Source organism: Loxodonta africana, chromosome 15 (genome assembly GCF_030014295.1).
Source record: "Loxodonta africana isolate mLoxAfr1 chromosome 15, mLoxAfr1.hap2, whole genome shotgun sequence".
NCBI lineage: Eukaryota > Metazoa > Chordata > Mammalia > Proboscidea > Elephantidae > Loxodonta > Loxodonta africana.
The window spans coordinates 23,642,126-23,663,262 of NC_087356.1; the positions used below are offsets into that span (position 1 = coordinate 23,642,126).

The window sequence follows — 21,137 nt, forward strand, 5'->3', positions numbered from 1 at the left end:
CTCACACCCATGACTCTTAGCAAAGGACTTTACCTCCTAGTTCACTGAGAACCCACAGAGTGGCAAGCAAGAGTGATTTTCCTCAAGTTCTCACAGTCTCTGAGAGCCACGTGCCACTCCCATTTAAGGCCTCCCTCTCCAATTTAATCTCTTTTTATCCCATCTTCTCCATTCTCCTCCAGGGATTTGTTTTGCTCTTGTATCTTCCTCTACCTTTCCCCTGGCTCCTTCTCCATGGTCTACAGACTAAAACAGTCTACAGATAACTAGTCTCTCCTCCCCCTCATCCCCCTAAAAATGATGACAATGACTCTCCTCAATCTGTCTTCCTGTAGATACCACCCTTTTTCTTTACTGATTTCTCACTCAAGAGACTTTGAAAACTCACTGTCTTTGTATCCTTACTTCTAACTCATTCCTTAACCCACTGCCATGTGACCTCATCTCCACTCTCCACCTTCCTGCTTGGTCCTTACTTGGCATCCTAGCGGACAAATCCGATGAGCACCTTTCAGTCTTTACTCTGCTGCAGAGAGTGGCATCATTTGATTCAGACTTCTCTCTTTTTGAAATTCTCTTCTTCTCTGGCTCTTTTGACGACTGGCTCTTGATTCTCCTTCCATCTCATGAGCCTTAACCACCCCTTTAAAGAAATGTGGGTGCTGGTTCAGTATTAGGCTCACTTCCCTTCTTGCTGCTGACTCTTTCTCTGAACACCTTTACCCACATCAGTATGTTGATAAATCTCAAATTCTGTCTCCAGCCCAGACTCTTGTCCCCAGTTGCCTCTCGGAGACCTACATTTCCACCATTATTCTTTCCAGAGCTAAACTCAATGTCAGGGAGACAGTATAACATAGTGTTTAAGGGCCCAAATTCTAGAATGAGGGTGCTTGGTTTCAAACCGCAGTCCACCACCCTCCTACATGTGACCTTGGCTAAATTACTTCATCTTTCAGGGCCTCAATATTTTTCTGTGGAAAATAGGAATACTAATAGTAGCGACCTCAAAGTTGCTTCATGTTGAATGAGATAATACATGTAGATCACTTAGCGTCTGGCACATAGTAAGCACTCAGTAAGGTTGCCCATTATTACATTAGTCTCATCATTATGATTATCATTTGAAAAATGGTGTCAAGCTGCCCCAGGACTGCTGAGGAGTTAGCAGGCAGCCTGGTGTCATGGAAAGAGAACTGAGCTTGGTTTCAAAAGCCCAGAGCTTAATTCACCAGCTATTGCTTGAGCTCTCGAGCTCCTACCAAGTATTAAACCCCATGCTAAGGGTTTTCAAAGATGAACTGAACATATGATAATGAATGTAGATTTTATCCTGGGGGAATAGGGGTTTACAGCAGAGAAGTGACAAGATCTGATTTATATTTTATGCAAACAATTCTGGCAGCAGTTTGGAGAATTAATTGGTGTAAGGAATGGTGGTAGGCAAGGACATCAGCTGGGAAACAATTGCCAGATGCAGGAGACTGAGGACAAGGTCCTAAGCTAAGAGATGAAAAAAATGCAGCAGGTTTGAGAAACATTTTTGGATGTGGGAACGATAAGTTTTAGAGACAGCTTAGGTATGAGGGTTATTGCAATGTGAAGAAATAGGTGGATGCCATCAGGAATGAACCACCTGGCCACCCAGAGAGAGCCCCAGAAGATAGCATTCCACTGGTGAGTCCACTTCGGTCTGACGGTCCGTCCTGCAAACTGAGAAACATGTTTGGTCCTCAACTGAGAGTAGTCCTGTCACCTCGGATGTGGATTTTATATTGACAAAGCTCCTGGACACAGACATAAAAAACTAGGCCAATTTATTCATTAATTATTATAAGTATAAATACCAAGTGGAATGGATAATCTTGTGGCTGATGAGCACATTCTCTCCTTTTAGGATAACCTCCTTGGGAAGCCAAGTAAAAATTAAAAGATGGTGAAGATCCTATTTTCCTAGCAAAGGGAGTTCATTGTGTGATCTTAATGGCTGCCGCCATCACACTGTAACTGCCTCAGACACCTCTTCATTACAGGATAAACCAGGCTACCTGTGGAGACACTGTCAAATTTTGTCTATCAGGGTCCTCATTTTTATAGACACTCATGCAGATCTTTACCTTCCTAGGGACACATTTCTTCAAACAGAGCACAGAGCAGTGAGGAATTTAGGCTTTCTTATTTGTAATCAACTCTTCTTGGCCAACAGTGTCAAGTCAGAAACAGACCCCCGGAAGACAAAACAGATCTTCTCTTTGGTTCACAGCTTTAAGTCTTCTGCTGAGTAAATACTTGAGACACCAGCTTTGGAGTCCTCCTTTCCATTCTAGGTCCTCAGCTTTGGCCTCCATGATATTACAGGAAGAATAAGTCAGACTTCTGGAAAAGAATGCCATTCCACAGTGTCATTCTATCTGCGCTAATGGAGTTTCTTTTCCTTTCCAGCCCACAGCTAAGAATGTCCTTCATCGTCTTTTCTACTCGAGGAACAACCTTAATGAAGCTAACAGAAGACAGGTAAGGATGCTCCCCATCCCTGTCATTAAAAACTCCATCTTTTCCTGGATATTTTTTTATGAAAATGTACACAACAAAACATACGCCTGTTCAACAATTTTTACATGTACAGTTCAATGACAATGTTACATACTATATATTATGTCACCATTCTCACTATCTCTGCCTATATTGTTTCACCACCATTAACTTAGACTCTCTGCCCCTTAAGGTTCTCATCTATGCTCTAGAGTTCCTGTTGTCAATTTGATCTCATATAAACCAAAAAACAAAACCAAACCCATTGCCATCGAGTCGATTCCGACTCACAGCAACCCTACAGGACAGAGTAAAACTGCCCCACAGAGTTTCAAGGAGCCCTGGGTGGATCTGAACTGCCGATCTTTTGGTTAGCAGCCCTAGCTCTTAACCACTATGCCACCAGGGTTTCCTGATGTCATATAGATAATTTTTTAAAAGGGCACAATGTTCAAGGCACACATCCTTTATTAATTGAACTAATCTGTTTAGTTTAAAGATGACTTTTTGGTATAGTTTCTGTCCAAGGTTTAAAGTTGTTTCAGGCAATATTTTCGGGTACTCCTCCAATCTCAATGTATACAGTAAGTCTGGTTTTTATAAGAATTTGAAGTTCCGTTCCACATTTTTTCCTCCTTTTGATGAAGATCCACCTATTGGGTCCTTGATCAAAATGTTCAGTAATGGTAGCTGGGCATCATCATTTTTTCTGGTCTTATGGCAAAGGAGCTAATAGTTCATGGAGGCAATTAGACCTGCAGTCCGTTTCCTTCTCCAATTTCTGGGTCCCCTTCTTCCTCTGTTGCTCCAGGTAAACAAAAACCAATTGTTGTATCTTGGGTGGCCATTCGCAAATTTTTAAGACCCCAGGCAGCACTTACTGAGCTTCTTCCTGGGTAGTTTTGAGATTTGTGCCTTGGTGCCAGCTTTGACCTGTCAGTCATTTAAATTTAGTAGTTCCCTCTTTTAACTAAAGCCTTGACCTTTGCGTTTGCCCATTTACTCTGTGATGACTTTTGGTAGAAGTCCCTCATGGTTGTGAAATTTTATAAATGACTAAATTACATTAAGATAAATCTTATATTTGATTGGTGACAGTCTGCTAACTTGAAGAAAAATGTTAACAAACAAAATTCTTGCAGGTTATATTTTCTTTTATTTAATTAGATTTATTATATGAGTTAAAATTTCAGACATATAAGGGCACTGTGAGAGAGATAAGAAGGTGAAATAGTATGCATAATTACTAAGGAAGGAGCTAGAAAGGAAAGGTTTATGGTACCATGAAATAAGAGGACATTTGAATCAGATGTGGAAAAATATTTTTGACATAAAAGAATTAGTTAGTCCTTGCTTAACAAAAATATTAGTTTGGGCTTCACCACATTTTACTTGCAGATGAAAACTAGCAAAATGGAGACTTGTCATTTATTCATAATTAGGATGATATACTGGGGAGTGGAGATGACATTTTTCCTACATTAATGACACTTTCTCCACTATGTTTAAAAGTGATATGGTCCACAAGCACCCATGAGGGACATCTGTGGGGCTGTAGACATGGTTTTCTTTGAGTTTATCCTAGTTTAACTTCACTGAGCTTCTAGAATCTATAAATTTATGTCTTTCATCAAATTTGGGGAGTTCGTAGCCATTATTTTACTTTTTTATTTTTTTGCACAATCGTTTCTCCTCTCCTTCTGGGACTCCAGTGACACAAATGTTAGACCTTTTGATGTTTTTCCAGAAGTTCCTGAAGTTCTGTACATTTTTAAAATCTTTATTCCCTATTCTTCAGATTAGATAGTTTCTATCGGTCTATCTTCAAGTTCATTAGCCCTTTCTTCCGTCATCTCATTCTGCTGTTGAGATCATCCCCTGAATTTTTTACTGCAGATTTTAAAAATTCAGTTTTTTAGTTCTAATATTTCCATTTGGTTCTTTTTAAAGTTTTTATTTCTTTGCTGGAAACTTCTATCGTTTCATTCATTTCAAGTGTGTTTATCTTCACCTCATAGTTATTACAGCTGCTGTAAAGTCTTTGTCTGGTAACTTTAACATCTCAGGATTGGCATCTTAAATCATCTTTTCCGTTGAAAATTGTTAACATTTCTAAGTGCTTAGTATGTCAAATAATTTTAGATTATAGCCTGGTTACTTTGAATATTATGTTGTTTAGACTCTGAGATGTGTTCAAGTTTCTGGAGAATGTTGATTTTCTTTTCTTTTCTTTTTTTTTTTTTTTTGCTTTAGTAGGCAATCACCCTGGTTAGATTCAAACCAGAAGTTCTGTCTGTCCTTCCGTAGGTGGTGGTTTCAGTGTTACTTCAGTTCTCAAAGCCTTTGCTGAGCTGCTTTGGGTGTGCAGCTCAGTGATGAGCATGGGACTTACACAGCTTCATACAAAGAGCCCCTTCTCCAGCTCTCTCCTCTCCAGGAGTCCCTGTGTGCTACCTGGCCCACAGATGGCCCCTTTCCAGGTCCTGTAACAAGAAAAACGGGGCTTCTCTTGGAGCTTTGACCACCCACACTGCTGCTATGCAGTTCGCCACTGAGGCAAAGCCAGGAGTCATACAAGGGAAAAAAAAATGGGGATTCCCCCGACACTCTTTGAATCACAGAAGCCTCTTTTTGCAGTTGCATGGGTGGTTTCTTGGAGTCTTAGGTGAGGTCTAAGGCTATTGCCATGTGACCAGTGCCCACCTTCAGGTTAAAGCTATGAGAGAAAAGAAGGGGAAAAAAAAAATCCTGGAAACTCAACCTTGTATGGGTCACTTCTCCAGATTTTGACTCTCTTCCCCAATCCACAGGCTTTGTTTATTTTTCAGAGTCCCCAGGTAGTTGCTTTTTTATTTTGTCCAGAGTTTTTTGTTGTAATCAGCAGGAGAGAGAAGCAGTAGCAAGCTTACTCCATCTTGGCTGCTGTTACTTCAGTTTTACAGATAAAGACACTGAGGTACAGAGAGTTTAGGTAACTTACTGAGGTCAAATAGCCAGTAAATGGCAGAACCAGCATTCTGATTCTGGATTCTGCCTAACTCAAGCACTTTGCATTATATCATGTTGTTCTTCCAAGACTACGTAACAGCATCAGTTTGCCAAACAATTAATTGTAACAAATTTTGCGGGTCACTTCATTAGCAAAAGAGAGTGCCTAATGTTAATTTAAATACTATTAGAATAAATTATATCAGTGTTAGCTATTGTAGATGGTTCCCTGCAAAGTCCATGGATAGTCTTATTCCTGATCTTAGTTGAAATACTCCAAATGTTTCATCATTTGGAAATGAGATCATGTCAGAGAAGGCCAGCTAGTTCTTTAAAAGAAATCAGGAATAGGAGTAGGTGTTCAATTTAAACAAATGCATTTTTGGCATCTCTTAAGACAGTCATATTTTTTTCTTTGACCTACTAATCCACCAAATGCATTAAAAAGATTTTTTTTTAATATTTAACTGTTCTTGAATTTTTTATCATGCTTGTTGTGTTATGTTATTCTTTTGATGTAGATCTAAATTGCCAAACTCTATATTCTATATTTTATTCATAAATTTAGCATTGATATTCATAATTGTGTTTGGGCCACCATTGTCATTTTTATGCTACCTTTCCTTAGAGTGGAGCCCTGGTGGCACAGTGGTTAAGAGCGCGGCTGCTAACCAAGAGCGCAGTAGTTTGAATCCACTAGCCGCTCCTTGGAAACCCTATGGGGCAGTTCTACTCTGTCCTATAGGGTCATTATGAGTCGGAATTGACTCAGTGGCAATGGTTTTACTTAGAGTATTTTTATAAGTTAATTTTTTTATATTTAAATCATGATTTTTTTCTAGAATTTATCCTGATGTCAGGTATAAGGCCAAGATCCAACTTTTTTTTCCCAAAAGATTAGCCAGTTTTTTCTAACACAGTTTGGTGAATGATCTTTTACTACCAATTGGAAGAATTAAACTCTTTAATAGACTTGGGTCCATTGCTGGGTTTTCTATTCTGTTGCACTGGTTTTCTGTCTGTTCCTACACTGTGACCACACTGTCTCAATCAGTTTTAATATCTGTAGGACCAGTTTTTCATCACTATTAATCTTGAGCAAAAATCTCCCTAGTCTTTAGTGTTTTTGTACCATGTGCATTTTAAATATATGTATATATTTTATGTTGTAAAATATTCTTTGGGATTGTCGTTTGACTTGTATGAAAGTACCGATTAACCTGAGCAACAATGGCTTTGCATTTTTGCTATATCTATGTTCTTACTTAAGAATATGATAAATCACTTCTCTTTTATGTCCTTCAGTAAGATTTTGTTATTTTCTTTGCATCAGTCTCATAGTGTCATTTTTTCCTACGTATTTGGAAGTTTTGCTTCCATTGTAAATTAGTTTGTTTTTTTTTTTTCCTTCCTAAACTGTTATCGTTTACTATAGAGCATTGAATCGATAATCTGGGGTCCACAAGCTTCTATTGAACTCCACAATTTGGTTTACAAAAATTTGCATGTTGCTGTGGTTTTCTATAGAGAGACTTGTAGTTTGAATCAGACTCTTAAATAGGCCTATGATGTCACCCCTCACCCTGCCCAAAAAGATTAAGAAACCTTAGTTTTGGGGAAAACTACTGGTTTTGTAGATTTATTTATCTCACCATTTTATTAGTTCAAAAACTTTTCCAGCTAATTTTAGAATGGTTTTCCAATAAAACGATTGTATTATTTCTAATTAATGATAACTCTGTTTTCTTTTCTAATATTTATCTTTTCGCCTGTCTAATTACATTGGCTGAAATTCTCAGAGTTTAATGGGAATGATTTGTATTTCACCGTTATACACTTTATTGGATAAAAATGATATTTTATCTGCTGCATTAAAGAATGATTCTTTAATTGTAAGTTTATTAAATACTTTTATCTGAAATAAATGTTAAGTTTTATTAATTGCTCTTTTGCTATATCAGAATAATTATATTCTTATTTCCTTAGAGCTATCAAGGTGAAAACTTTAAATCAAAGGATTTCCTAATGAAAAACTAACTTTACATTCTTGGAATAAATTTTATTTATCATGGTTCCTTATTCCTTTATTATACCTCTGGATTTGACTTCATATAAACTGGGTGCCATTACTTACAGATATTTAATATTAAGAGTATTCTGGAGTTTTATTTCATACTATCTATGTATTTTTTTTTTTATGTAAGGTTTAAGGAGCCCTGGTGGTTAAGCGCTCGGCTGCTAACCAAAAGGTCAGCAGTTCGAACTCATCAGCCACTTCACAGGAGAAAGATGTGGCAGTTTGCTTTCATAAAGATTTACAGCCTTGGAAACCCTGTGGGGCAGTTCTACTCTGTCCTGTAGGGTCGCTATGAGTCGGAATCGACTCAACAACATGGGTTTAGTTTGGTTTGTCAGGTTCGGGGTAAAAGGATTATGTGAGTCTGGGAGAATAAATTGGCGATTTTTCCATATACTATGGAATAACAACTAAGTATATGTTTGTTCAAGGTTTGGGAGAGAAAAGCCATCTAAGCCTAAACCATATTGAATAGTTTTTTGACTATTCTCATTTTCTTATATGATTATTGTTTTAATCATGTTGTCTACATTGAGAAGTGATAGGAATTACCACTGTATTGATATTTTAAATTTATAGCTTAAAAAAAATTTTTTTTAAATCTCTCCTGTATCTGCAGTTATACCCCTTTTCCAATATTCATGAAAAGGATTTTTTTCTCTTATTTCCTCACTCAAATTACCCAGTGGTTTGTCTCTTGAATTCACTACTTCTATTTTGTGTATTTGTTTTTGTTTTATGATTCATTATTTTCTTCTTTTATTGTTATTAATTCCTTCCTTCTGCTTCTTCTATTTTACTTCTCTTTTTCTGGCTTGGTTTTAAAATTGAAGTAAATTAAAACACAATTTATTTGAAAGATCTTCTTAAACAAGAGAGATAATCATGAAGAAGGATATAGGGACACCAGGCCTAGACCAGGGGTTATTAAGGCAGTGTAGGGTGGGACGTTTACACCTACAAAGAGCCCCCTCCCAGCAGTGGCGTAATGGTCAAGCACTTGGCTGTTTGCTAACCAAAAGGTTGGCAGTTCAAACCCATCCAGTGACTCTGTGAGAGAAAGGCCTGGTGACCTGATCTTGTAAAGATTACAGCCTAGAAAACCCTATGGGATAGTTCTGCTCTGTCACATGGGGTCGCTCTGAGTCAAAATTGGCTCCACGGCACCTAACGATAATTACCAATAAGCCAGAATACATTCTCCATCTATAATAAGGGAAAATAATTGCTCCTACCATATAAGGTTGTTCCAAGAATTACATTATTTACTATATGGATTATTATAGATGGGGATACTGAGGCAGAGCATGCTCAAGGTTACTCCACTGTAAAAGTATAGGAACCTGGATTTGAACCCAAACAGCATGACCTCAGTGTCCATGCACTTAACCACTATACTATAGGGTTTCTCACAATTTTACTATTATATGCACTTTTTAAATTAAAAACAAATCCAGGCATACCTAGCTCACCACCAAAACCCTCCTCAAGTTCTTCAAGAAAACAGTTCCCTGAAAGGATATGCTGCCTACACATTTCATCTTCATGTTCCGTTGAAAATTTTCAACTTAAAGATACTCCTGACTCCTCGAAAAGGATGTGAAGGGTAGCATCAGCATTTCCCAGTTAGGTTTAAGAGGTTAAGTATCTTGCTTACTGCTGAAGGAGTTGGAGAGAAAGCCAAGAACTCTTGGCTCGGATTGCTGAGTGGAAACCAAGAGACCACATCTCTGTATCCCTCTCAGTCATCTTCTGGGTTTGATTGAGAGTGTGGTTTCGCCATTAGTGTCACAGGGAAAAATGACAGACCCTGAACACATCGCTTGATTCCTGGAGCAGAATAATTACAGGCCGTCTTTACCAAGAGAGGCAGTTCTAAAAGCCCTTTCTAAATTTAAAAATAACAAGAGAGAAAAAAAGAGTCCAGCTATTCAGTGCTTGAAAGAACCTAGACTCACTCCATTTTGAGGTAATCTTTGTTTAGTTGTGAGAGGACTTGAATGGCAAAATTAAGAAAAATAGAGGAGCGTGTTTGTTTTTTCTCTTGCCCTGTTGATTAACAGATAATATCACGTGGCCTGAGTCCATGGGAAAGTTTCTTAACCCTCTATGCGTCCATGTCTTATCTGTAAAATGAGTACAGTGATAAACAAAACAAAACAAAAAAACCAAACCCCTTGCGGTTGAGTTGATTCTGGCTCATAACAACCTTATGGGACAGAGTAGAACTGCCCCATAGGATTTCCAAGGAGTGGCTTGGTGGATTCAAACTGCCGACCTTTTAGTTAGCAGCTGAGCTGTTAACCACTACGCCGAGTGCCATGATACAAACCAAAACCCACTGCCGTCGAGTCGATTCCAACTCATAGCGACCCAATAGGACAGAGTAGAACTGCCCCATATAGTTTCCAAGGAGCGCCTGGTGGATTCGAACTGCAGACGTCTTGGTTAGCAGCCATAGTATTTAACCTCTACACCACCAGGGTTTCTGGTGCAGTGATAGTCCCTACCTTATAGAATTGTTGAGAGGATTAACAATGCCCAGGCGCATAGTAATTGTTTAGTAAACATTAGCTACTAACCGAAAGGTGGTTTGTTCAAATCCACCCAGAGGCACCTTAGAAGAGCACAGCCATCGAAAACACTGGGGAATGCAGTTCTACCCCAGCACCTATGGGGTCATCAGGAGTCAGATTGGCTCCACAGCAACTGGTTTGGTTTTGGGTTTTTGTTGTTGTTATTGTGATTGTTGTTGGGGTTTTAACAAACAGCTAAGGAATCACCCAAAATTCTCCTGGACAAAGTCCACCTCAAATCATTACAGCATAAATCCACCAGTAATTCAAAGAATGAGTCTCCAGCTCTCCCTGGCTCGTATCCTTTTCTGAAGTGTTTAACACTTGGTCAGTCGATATCCCTCAACAGAGGGATAATGAATGGGTAGAAAATTCGACTTCAGCCTGAGACCAGATAAGAATTATTGTTTCCTTTGTCTGATTGTTCTAGCAAGACTTCTTCCAGACAAGAGCACTCAAGACAAGGTCTCTTGAGGAGATTTGTCTAAGGGCTCTCCATGCTGAATTCCAATGGTGGTTAAAAAAAAAAAAAAAAAAAAAAACACCCCTTGGAGCAATGCAGCAGTTCTTGAAACAGACTGATTTGTGAGAGTCCTAAGGTCCTAGGGTGTAGCTCATTGAAAGCAAAAAATTTCTTCAAAGTCTTTTTATCTTAAAAACACATGTGCATTTTGAATTCTATATCAGTATTTGATTTTATGCAAAAATCGTATTGAGTTCTTTCTCAAATTCTGAAGCACAGTTTATGTTGCAGAAAAATCTGTATTTGTCCTGTGTACTACTATTCAGTTCACTGCCACATGCTAAGTTTGGGAACCACAGATGCAGTAGAGAGAATCCAAACTTTGGACCAGGACCCAGTCTAAATTCTAATCCCGGCCCCGCCTCCACGTGCATGCTGCTCTCTGAATCTGTTTTCACATACGCACAATGGAGATAACAGTACCTACCATGTGGCATCGTTGTCAGGCTTTTGTGAATTACGCGTGGAAAGCACCCAACACAAACCCTGGCACATTATAGATGCTCAGGAAATGCTACTTCCCTTCCTCACCTAGTACCCTCCTGTGGCAGGTACCAATCAAGATGAAAAGCCGACAGAGCAACATCCAGAAGCATTCTTCTTGTCAGGATAAAGGCAGCAAGGCAAATTTCAGAAGTAGTCAACAGAATTAAAGAATAGTAAAGTTCTCATATCAGAAGCTAGACAGCAAAAACCAACCAATTTTCTGTGACCTAACAAAAAAAAAAAAATCCCAGCGTTGGCAGCTCCACAACTGAAGGAACAGTCTTGTCCATTGAAATTAACACCTGTCTCTTAAGCTCTTGGCCTCCAGTGTGGGTGACTTGTTGAGCCCTGGATTTAGCGCTGTCAGTGGTTAAGCGCTCGGATGCTAGCCAAAAGATCAACAGTTGGAACCCACCAGTCCCTCCGAGGGAGAAAGATGTGGCAGTCTGCTTCCATAAAGATTTACAGCCTTGGAAAGCATATGGAGCAGTTCTACTCTGTCCTTTAGGGCCACTATGAGTCGGAAGCGACTCGACGGCAATGGGCTTTTTTTTGGTTTGTTTTTGGTAGGTTCTGAATGTCTCCTTATGAACTCCAGGATTAACTTTTATGTACCCACAACAACTTTTTAAAATTATTAAACATTTCAGGTATAACAAAGTATACAAAAAAAAAAAGATAATGAGCACCCCTTACCTACTACCCAGCTTACAAAATAAAATATTACAGTTAATATCGACACCTGTGTATAGACTTCATAGAATTCCCAGCCTCTCTAATTTCCCATGAAGATAGCATTTCATTTGGTAATAACGAAATCCTCAGAAAAGTTCTTATCAACTCTTTAAAAGATCTTTCTCCCAATTTTCTTCAGTGTCTAAGAGAGCTTAAAGAATAGACCAGTCTTGATAGCTCCAGTGTCCCAGGAATAAAACAGACTCACAATTCCCATGAAGCCTTCAGTTTTGTTAGCTTAGATGTTGTGGGTGTGTAGAGTAGGGGCAGGGAGCAGAGAGATGGTGCCATAAAGTTATTTGATCTTTTGAGAAGTAAGGGTGGTGTATGGGGGTGGAGGGCAGTTGTGCTCATAGCTGGAACTAATGAGTTCATATCTTCCAGACACAAAGCATCAAGGATAAGGAAATTTTCCCAAGCAGCCTTTGCTTATTCTGGTACCAAGAAAATACTTGTGAAGAAAAGGAAATAGTCTTAGAAAAAACACCCCCGTTCCCAGACTTTATCTGGCAGGGAAAAAAAAAATACAGTGAAGCCAAGGAACTTTTCCACACCCCCAATGTGCCTTTTTTTTTTTTTTTTTTCACTGCTTACCCTTAAGCTTCAGTCTTATTAACACAATATTCTAGTTTTAGTGTTACCAAAATATCCCAGACCTCATAGTCCAGGGCCAAAGAATAAGACCACATTTACAACAGTTAAGTGCTTGGCTGCTAACTGAAAGGTTGACGGTTCTCATCCACTCACAGGCAACTTGGAAGAAAATCCTGGGAATCTAAAGAAAAAAAAATCTGAAAAATCAGCCACTGAAAACCCTGTGGAGCACAGTCCTACTCTGACACACATGGGGCTGCCAGGAGTCAGGACCAACTCGACAGCAACTGGTTTGGGGTTCTTTAATTGAAATGTGAGGGCTAATGTAAAGGAAGTACAACGCAGGAAGTGGTTTACAACCACCACTCGGGCCCAGATCCGCCCAAGGGTCAGTTACCAGGTCAGCGCCTGCTTGGCCTCCTGCAGCAAAGCCAAGTGAAGCTCCTCTCACACAGCTGGAAAGCTCCAGGTATCTCCATGCCTTAGGCTCAGGCACAAGGGTCCTCGGCCCCAGGAAAAACAGTTTTTCCTCACTGCATCTCAAGGCCCACTTAAGTCCTCATTTCCTGCTCCCAGGATTGGCCTCTTCCCAGGATGATTAACATGGGAACTTTCAGGTTTTTCCCTTACCTCTTCAGTAATATTTCTTGAAGGCTTGTTATATTCCAGGCACTACGATAGACACCAAAGACACTCAAAAACCCACTGCCGTCAAGTCGATTCTGACTCATAGCGACCCCACAGGGTTTTCAAGGCTGTAAATCTCTACGGAAGCAGGCTGCCACATCTTTCTCCCGAGGTGCTGCTCTTGGCTTCGAACCGCGGACTTTCTGGTTAGCAGTCCATCACTTTAACCACTGTGCCGCAAGGGCTCCTTACTGAAGATACAGTGGGGAACAAAACAGACATGGCTTCAGCCCCCATAGAGTTTAAAATCTGCAATTAAAAGAAAAACAAATAATTACACAATCAAATATTATTAGTTATAAAATGTCATAAGTGCAATAAAGAAAAAAACAAGGACGTAGTGTCGTGAGAAATTCTAATAGAACTAACTTGAATTGAGGAAGTCGAGGAAGACTACTTTGAGTAATGACACTAAATTGGGGCTGAAGACTTGGTAAGGGTTAGCCTGGTGAAGAGCTGGGTAAAAAAGCATCCCTGATCTCCAGGCAAGGGTGATTACCGGTGTGAAGGACCTGTTGGAGAAAGGAGCTTAGGAAGACCAATGTGGCTAAAGTGCAAAGAGTTGGGGAGAGTGGTGCCAGGTGAGGCTAGACAAGGAGGCAGGAGCCAGCCCCTGTAGACCCTAGGAGGCCATAGCAAGGACTTGGGATCTTATCCCAAGTGTGATGGGCTGCTATTGAAGAGTTTGGAGAAGAGGAGTAAATGGCATGTTTTGACATGTGTTTTAAGAGTGCTCTGGCAGTCATGTAGAATGAATGGAAGAAGGAGCAAGAGGGTAATTGAAAGACAGCTGGAGACTGTCCCAGTGGTCTAAGCAAGAAGTGATGGCCTGGACCATAGGATTGCAGAAGAGATAGAGAAGAAGTCAGTTTCAAGATATGTTTGGAGTAGAACCAACCGAATTTGATTATGGATTCCATGGGGAGCTGAAGGGAGAGAAGAGTAAGGTAGAGGGTCAGGGAAGGTTTCCAGTTACTGACCTGGGCAGCTAAGTGTGTGGTCCAATAGTGGAGCACCGATAAAACGTTTCCCGAAGTCCAAGCTACTCGGTGTTAAAGACTCCACTTGAGAAGCATTAGCAGTTCAGGCCAGGGCGGGCTCAAGCTAACCCCTTTTCAGTTTGTCTCTTTAAAGTCTGCAGTGGTCTAGTGATCCAGTAATGACTTTATATCCCTTGTGCACACAATAACTCCTTCCTGCTCAGCATTTCTGGAAAAATAACCTGTCCAAGGGGTATTTATGAAGAGGTTATCATAGTGACTGAGAGCAGGGCCTCTAGGTACAAATCCCACCTCTGCCACTTAGTATCTGAGGGGCCTTGATCAGGTTCCTTAGCATCTCTGTGACTCAATTTCCATATCTGTGAAATGGCAGGAACAGTAGTGTCCACCTCAGAGAGCTGTCAGAAGGCCTAAGTGAATTAATCACACGTGACATGTTTAGAACAGAGTCTGGCATGTAGTTCAGGTGGTGTTGAAAGCTTCTCACTTCTCCAGCACTGTTCCATGCTAGGAGACTGCTTGGCAGAGTGGGAAGCCATGGGGATATTTAGACAGATTGGACTTCAAGTTTCTGCTCTCTAGGTTAACCTCTATGAACCCAAGTTTTCTCACCTGTAAAGATGGAGACAGTTATACCTACCTCGAGGGTTTCCTGTGAGGATAAATCGGAAACCATTGAGCAGTGCCTTGTTCATGGTGGATGCTCAATAAATGTCGGGTCCCTACCCTTCTTGAAAGACGTCTCCCTCCCTAATTCAAATACAATATATCTAACCCTCATACCCTAAGGAGACCCCAGTGGAAAAAAGGTAATTTCAAACCTTTTCATAGGCCTTTTAAAACCAAAACCAAACCCATTGCTGCCAAGTTGATTCCACCCCATAGGTACCCACAGAGTAGAACCGCCCCATAGGGTTTTCAAGGAGCTGCTGGTGGATTTGAACTGGTGACCTTTTGGTTAACAGCCATATCACTTAACCACTGTGCCACTTGGCCTTTGGTCTATGAATAAAGTTTTTTCAGGAATTACACTTTCTTGCCCTTTTCAGCACAGTGTGGACCTATTAGGAGTCCCTGGGTGGTACAAATTGTTAATGCACTCAACTACTAACCAAATGGTTAGCGGTTTGAGCCCACCCAGAGGTATCTTGGAAGAAAGGTCTGGTGACCCACTTCTGAAAAATCAGATATTGAAAACCCTATGTAACACAGTTCTACTGTGACACACATAAGGTCACCATGAGTTGGAATCGATGGCAACTGGTTTATCAGTTTATGGACCTATTTAAAAGACAGGAACATGACTGTGGACATCTTACATCCCAGAGAGGATGGTCCACAAAGATTCTATTTGGTCCCCAAACTACTTACGCTTCCCACTGCCAATAGCACCCTTTGCCCATGCCATACCCAAACTACTTACGCTTCCCACTGCCAATAGCACCCTTTGCCCATGCCATACCCACTTCCTTTTCTGTCCCCACCACCACCTGGAACTATCAGAGTAAGAAAACACAAGCATCAGCCCACAGAAAGCACTCTTCATTGTCCTGGAAATTAGATTCCTTGGGCTCTCATTTTCAACGCTGACTGCTCTGTTTCCTTTGCATAGTCGTGAGAGTGCCAGAGTTTACTCTGGAAACGCTCCCCCATCTGTCCGCGGTCCTTGTGGCGGCGTTCCCCAGGTACCTGGTACTCACCTCTTTCTGGCTTGTGGGAGTCATTTGCATCTTGATGTAAATCTGTCTCAGTTCCTGTATCCGGCCTCCTCCCTTCAAGAGCAGTTGGATTTTAAGACTCATTTCCAATGTAGAGTGAAAGGTTTGTTCCTGCCAAGGGAATGGAAAACCTTTCATGAGCAAATGGGAATTCCTTTGGAAGGGTCCTTCCCCTCAAGCCTTGAAATCTCACTTATTCTATGCTCTATGGTTGGCCCTGAATGGATAACGTAATACAAAGACTTTGCTTCTGATAGTCTTTTGGATGACTAGTGGGGCAATATAGCGATATCTATGACGATAAGAAAAAGACTGGTGAATATGCTACCAACAGCAAAATAAGAACGGCTCTAGTAAGACTAACAGGGTTTATGCCCTGAGATACTCTTCAAACCTTGAACTGGAACTAACCCTTGAGGTCACTTTGTAACTAAATAACAAATTGACTCAAAATAGAATGTCTATCACCTGTTAAGTATTATGCTCCTTTAAAAAAATCACCTATATGAGACCAGAAGGTCAACAATTACTTTAAAACAGAGATGAGAATGTAAGGGTACAGGGAAACTAGATTCATGGAAATGGAACAACCAGAATAGAAATAATGAGAATGGGGACACATTGTAAAGAATGTAACCAATGTCACTGAAAAATTTGCATAGAAAATGTTGAATGGGAGCCTAAGCTGCTATGTAAACCTTCACAGAAAACACAATACAATATTCTAAACAACAACAAAAAGACTAACAGCGTTTCTTTGGATTTCAGGGAACAGATCCGTCAAGGCCTAGAAGAACTCCAGAAAGTACTGCCAGGAGGAGATACTTACATGCATGAGGGATTTGAAAGGGTAATTTTAAAACAGTTCTAAACTTCAAATATAAAGTGTGATATTGAAACTTCAACACGGGGAAGGCAGATGAGATTAAGGGGCATGTGTATTAAGAAGACTGAATAATACCCAATACAACAGAGTAAAATATTATTTTCCTATAAGCTTGTATGCTGATAACTTTATCCAAAAGAACTGAAGAAATGCATTTCCTTCCTCCCTCCCTGACACTGAGAAAGGCTGGTTAACTAATGTTTGGCTGGCACTCCTAAATGATGCCACATGTAAGCCCCCTCCATTCCCAAAGTGACATTTGCCTGGATGGTGGCTTCAGTGGTTGAGACAGAACTTCAGTGACTTCATCCTTAAGGAAAATAAGTCCCAGGCTATGAGAAGGAAGTCACTGATTCATCTGCACAAGTATATGAGTTAAATGTGAGGGTAACTTTAGACAGACGTCATCCACTGGTATCTGAGTGAAGCCTGAGTGAATTACATGAAGAATCAACCTGAGGCCTAGCTGCATACCCAACACCAGATCCCACTGCCCAACATGGTATTTGGAACGGCCACAGCGGCTGTCCTCTAATGGCCCTCTCCTGTGTATTTCAGGCCAGCGAGCAGATTTATTATGAAAACAGTCAAGGTAAGACCATATTTTGAGTTATCACTATGAATTACGTAACTTTTTTCTGTGTTTGCTCCTGAAAAAGTGCCTCAGTTAATTTGATGTTTCCAAAGATATTGTCTGTAATCCTTGAACACATACTTCATCATAAAGAGAAAATGGGTAGAAAGATGGCTGATAGCAGGTCAAATTCTACTGCCCTGCTGGTGCCAATAAAATTATATGCAAGTAGCTAAGAGCTCATTATGGCCACAGTCTGTAATTCCCATGAACAGGCTTGCATGTTGAAATCATTAAATTAGTAAATACTTGAATGGGTTACTAAAGTCTTGGATTTTCTGTCAAATTTTATTTTCTTGTCCTTCTTTGAGCTCCAAGCCTTTTCGTTACTGTCATTGGCTATGATAACTTAAGATGCCAGTCTGGTTTAAAATTTCACTCATTTAAAAAAAAAAAAAAAAATTCCTAAAATGTGCTTAATAGTATGTCTAGCATATTGAAATAATTGGTTAAGAGCTTGGCTGCTAACCAAAAGGTTGGCAGTTCGAACCCATCAGCCACACCATGGGAGAAAGGTGTGGCAGTCTGCTTCTGTAAAGATTACAGCCTTGGAAATCAGTCAAAAAAGGACGAATATTGTATGAGACCACTGTTAAAAGAGCTCAAGAAAAGGTTTAAACACAGAAGAAAACGTTCTTTGATGGTTACGAGGGTGGGGAGGGAGGGAGAGGGGTATTCACTAACTAGATAGTAGACAAGAGTTATCTTAGGTGAAGGGAAGACAATACACAATACAGGGGAAGTCAGCACAACTGGACTAAACCAAAAGCTAAGAAGTTTCTTGAATACAACCAAACACTTCAAGGGACAGAGTAGCAGGGGCAGGGGTCTGGGGACCATGGTTTCAGGTGACATCCAGGTCAACTGGCATAAACAAAGTTTATTAAGAAAATGTTCTGCATCCCACTTTGGTGAGTGACATCTGGGGTCCTAAAAGCTAGCAATTGGCCATCTGAAACGCATCAATTGGTCCCAACCCACCTGAAGCAAAGGAGAATGAAGAATACCAAAGACACAGGGAAAATATGAGCCCAAGGGACAAAAAGCACCATATAAACCAGAGACTCCATTAGCCTGAGACCAGAGAACTAGATGGTGCCCAGCTACTACCAATGACCACCCTGACAGGGAACACAACAGAGAGTCCCTGCTGGAGCATGAGAAAAGTGGGGTACAGAACTCAAATTCCAGTAAAAAGATCAGACTTAATGATCTACCTGAGACTGGAAGGACTCCAGAAGACATGGCCCCTGGACTCTCTGTTAGCCCAAAACTAAAACCATTCCTGAAGCCAACTCTTCTGACAAAGATTAGACTGAAGTATAAGATGTAAAATGATACTCATGAAGAGTGTGCTTCATAGTTCAAGAGGATACATGAGACTAAACGGGCCGCGAGATGAGAAGGCAGAAAGGGACAGGAGTTGGTTGAATGGACACAGGAAATAGGGGTGGAAAGGTGGAGTGTGCTGTCACAATATAGGGAGAGCAACTAGGATCACACAATGTGTGTATAAATCTTGAACAGTAAACTTTCACTTAAAGTACAATAAAAAAAAAAAAGTTTACAGCCTTGGAAACCCTATGGGGCAGCTCTACTCTATCCTATAGGGTTGCTATGAGTTTGGAATCAACTCGACAACGACAGGTTTTTTGGTATAATAAATCAAAATTACCATTATTCTTTGCCAAACTGTCTTCAAGGGGTGGTATATATGCTGAACTACAGCAAGTGAGAGGAACCAGTGACCAGCCCATGTGGCAGAGTTTGATCTGAGGCCTTGGCAATAGTCACATGGACTGCTCCTAGACAGTAATCATACTTGATTCACTGGAGCTACTCCTAGCAAAAGGAGCCCTGGCAGTGCAACAGTTAAGGACTTAGCTGCTAACTGAAAGGTTGGTGGTTTGAACCCACCCAGCGGCTCTGCAAGAGAAAGAGCTGGTGATCTGCCCCCATAAAGCATACAGCCAAGAAAACCCTATGGATCAGTTCTACTCTGTTATATGGGGTCGCTTGGAGTCAAAAATCAACTGGATGGCACCTAACAACAGTTCCCAGCTAGCGGTTCAGGGACCATTTTACAGTTGGGCCCATTTTTTGAGACGAGGCTGAGAGACCTAGAAGCCAAACCTATTGCCTCTAGAGTGTTCCTTTGGAAGGATTCTTCTTCATGATGTAGTTGCCTCCAGTCCTGAAAGAAAAATTGATTCTCACCATATTGACCTTGGGCGGTAAAGCTTGTAAGAGGCAGGTGCGGCAGGATGGACTGATTGGTTTGTGTTGTGTTGAGCAGGGTACAGGACAGCCAGTGTCATCATTGCATTGACCGATGGAGAACTCCATGAAGATCTCTTTTTCTATTCAGAGAGAGAGGTAAGCCACACCTGGCCTGGGTTCAAATACGTACATGGAAAGAGGGCTTCTCCCTTCTGAAATGGGCTGCAGTCTTTCTACTCTGATAAAATGATAGATACTTTTTGTAAAAATCTCTGAATAAAATCGTGTCACATACGTAAGTAAAAAGAGATTCCTGGGTGTCGTAAGTGGTTTGTGCTCTAGTACTAACTTCAAGGTTGGTGGTTTGAACTTACCCAGTGGCACTGTGAAAGAAAGACCTGGTGATCTGCTTCCATAAAGATTACAGCCTAGAAAACCCTATGGAGCAGTTTTACTCTGTAACACATTGGGTCATCATGAGTCAGAACCGACTCAATGGCAATGGGTTTGGTATTTTGTTCTCATACATTAAAAAAAAAAAAATTATTAAGTACACCTTCATGTCGTATACATAGTAGATGATTTTCCTTTCAAAATATTTACATGTTATTCTATATTTTGAGGGATAAGTGTCTACGATATCTTCATTGAAGGTACTACATGGCTGTAGCAGCTTTGAAATATATAGTATTTTTTTAGATACTATATAAACTTTTAAACAAACCACAGATATCATTTTTCTTCATATTTTTACTGAAGTAGGAGGAGAGGAAAGAATTACTTGGAATATGTAAGAGCCAGCCTTGTCACAACGGATTAATCATTGAAATTCTTACTTTAAGAACCAAAGTTGAACAGTAATTGATAGCAAAGTTAATCTGTCCTTCAGTACTTCTTTTTTCCTTTTCTTTATGTTCTCAAGAAGTCCTTCTCAAAGCAAGTGAAAGATATTCTAAATGAAGCTTTCAGTTTATATAAAAAGATTCCAAAAAGAGATTTACTCAGGAATTGAAAAGTAATGTTTTTTACATTTAGAAAACCCTTTCCTTTCAAGTTTTAAATTTCAAACTGTGTGTCTAATTGGCCCAGGACCACAGTGTATTTAAGCCTCATTAGTGACAGAAAAAGGAGCCCTGGTGGCACAATGGTTAAGCTCTCAGCCGCTAACCAAAAGGTCAGTGGTTCAAACCCATCGGCCACTCCACAGGAGAAAAGACCTGGCCATCTGCTCCCATAAAGATTACAGCCTAGGAAGCCCTATGGGGGCAGTTCTACTGTGTCACGTGGGGTTGCTGTGAGTCTGAAACGACTTAATGGCACCTACCAACGACAACAGTAACAAAGGCTCATTCAGGCCAAGGTAGAAGAAAGAAAAAAGGAAAAAAGACAGGCAGTGAGGGAGGGAGATACTGGGCTCTGAGACAGGAGTTAATCATAGCTTTACACTTGTGTTAAGCTCTTGACTGCTACTATTCAATTT

The 21,137-nt window shown here is 40.4% G+C and overlaps 1 protein-coding gene across 1 annotated transcript in view; it reads left to right on the forward strand.

Moving 5' to 3' along the window:
* Positions 1 to 21,137, forward strand: part of ANTXR1 (ANTXR cell adhesion molecule 1) — a 274,861-nt gene that overhangs the window by 33,775 nt on the left and 219,949 nt on the right. The window contains exons 3-6 of the mRNA XM_003413659.4: positions 2,443 to 2,514; positions 16,686 to 16,767; positions 17,362 to 17,395; positions 19,734 to 19,813. Coding sequence (XP_003413707.2) covers positions 2,443 to 2,514; positions 16,686 to 16,767; positions 17,362 to 17,395; positions 19,734 to 19,813 — 268 coding nt within the window. The remainder of the gene's footprint in view (positions 1 to 2,442; positions 2,515 to 16,685; positions 16,768 to 17,361; positions 17,396 to 19,733; positions 19,814 to 21,137) is intronic.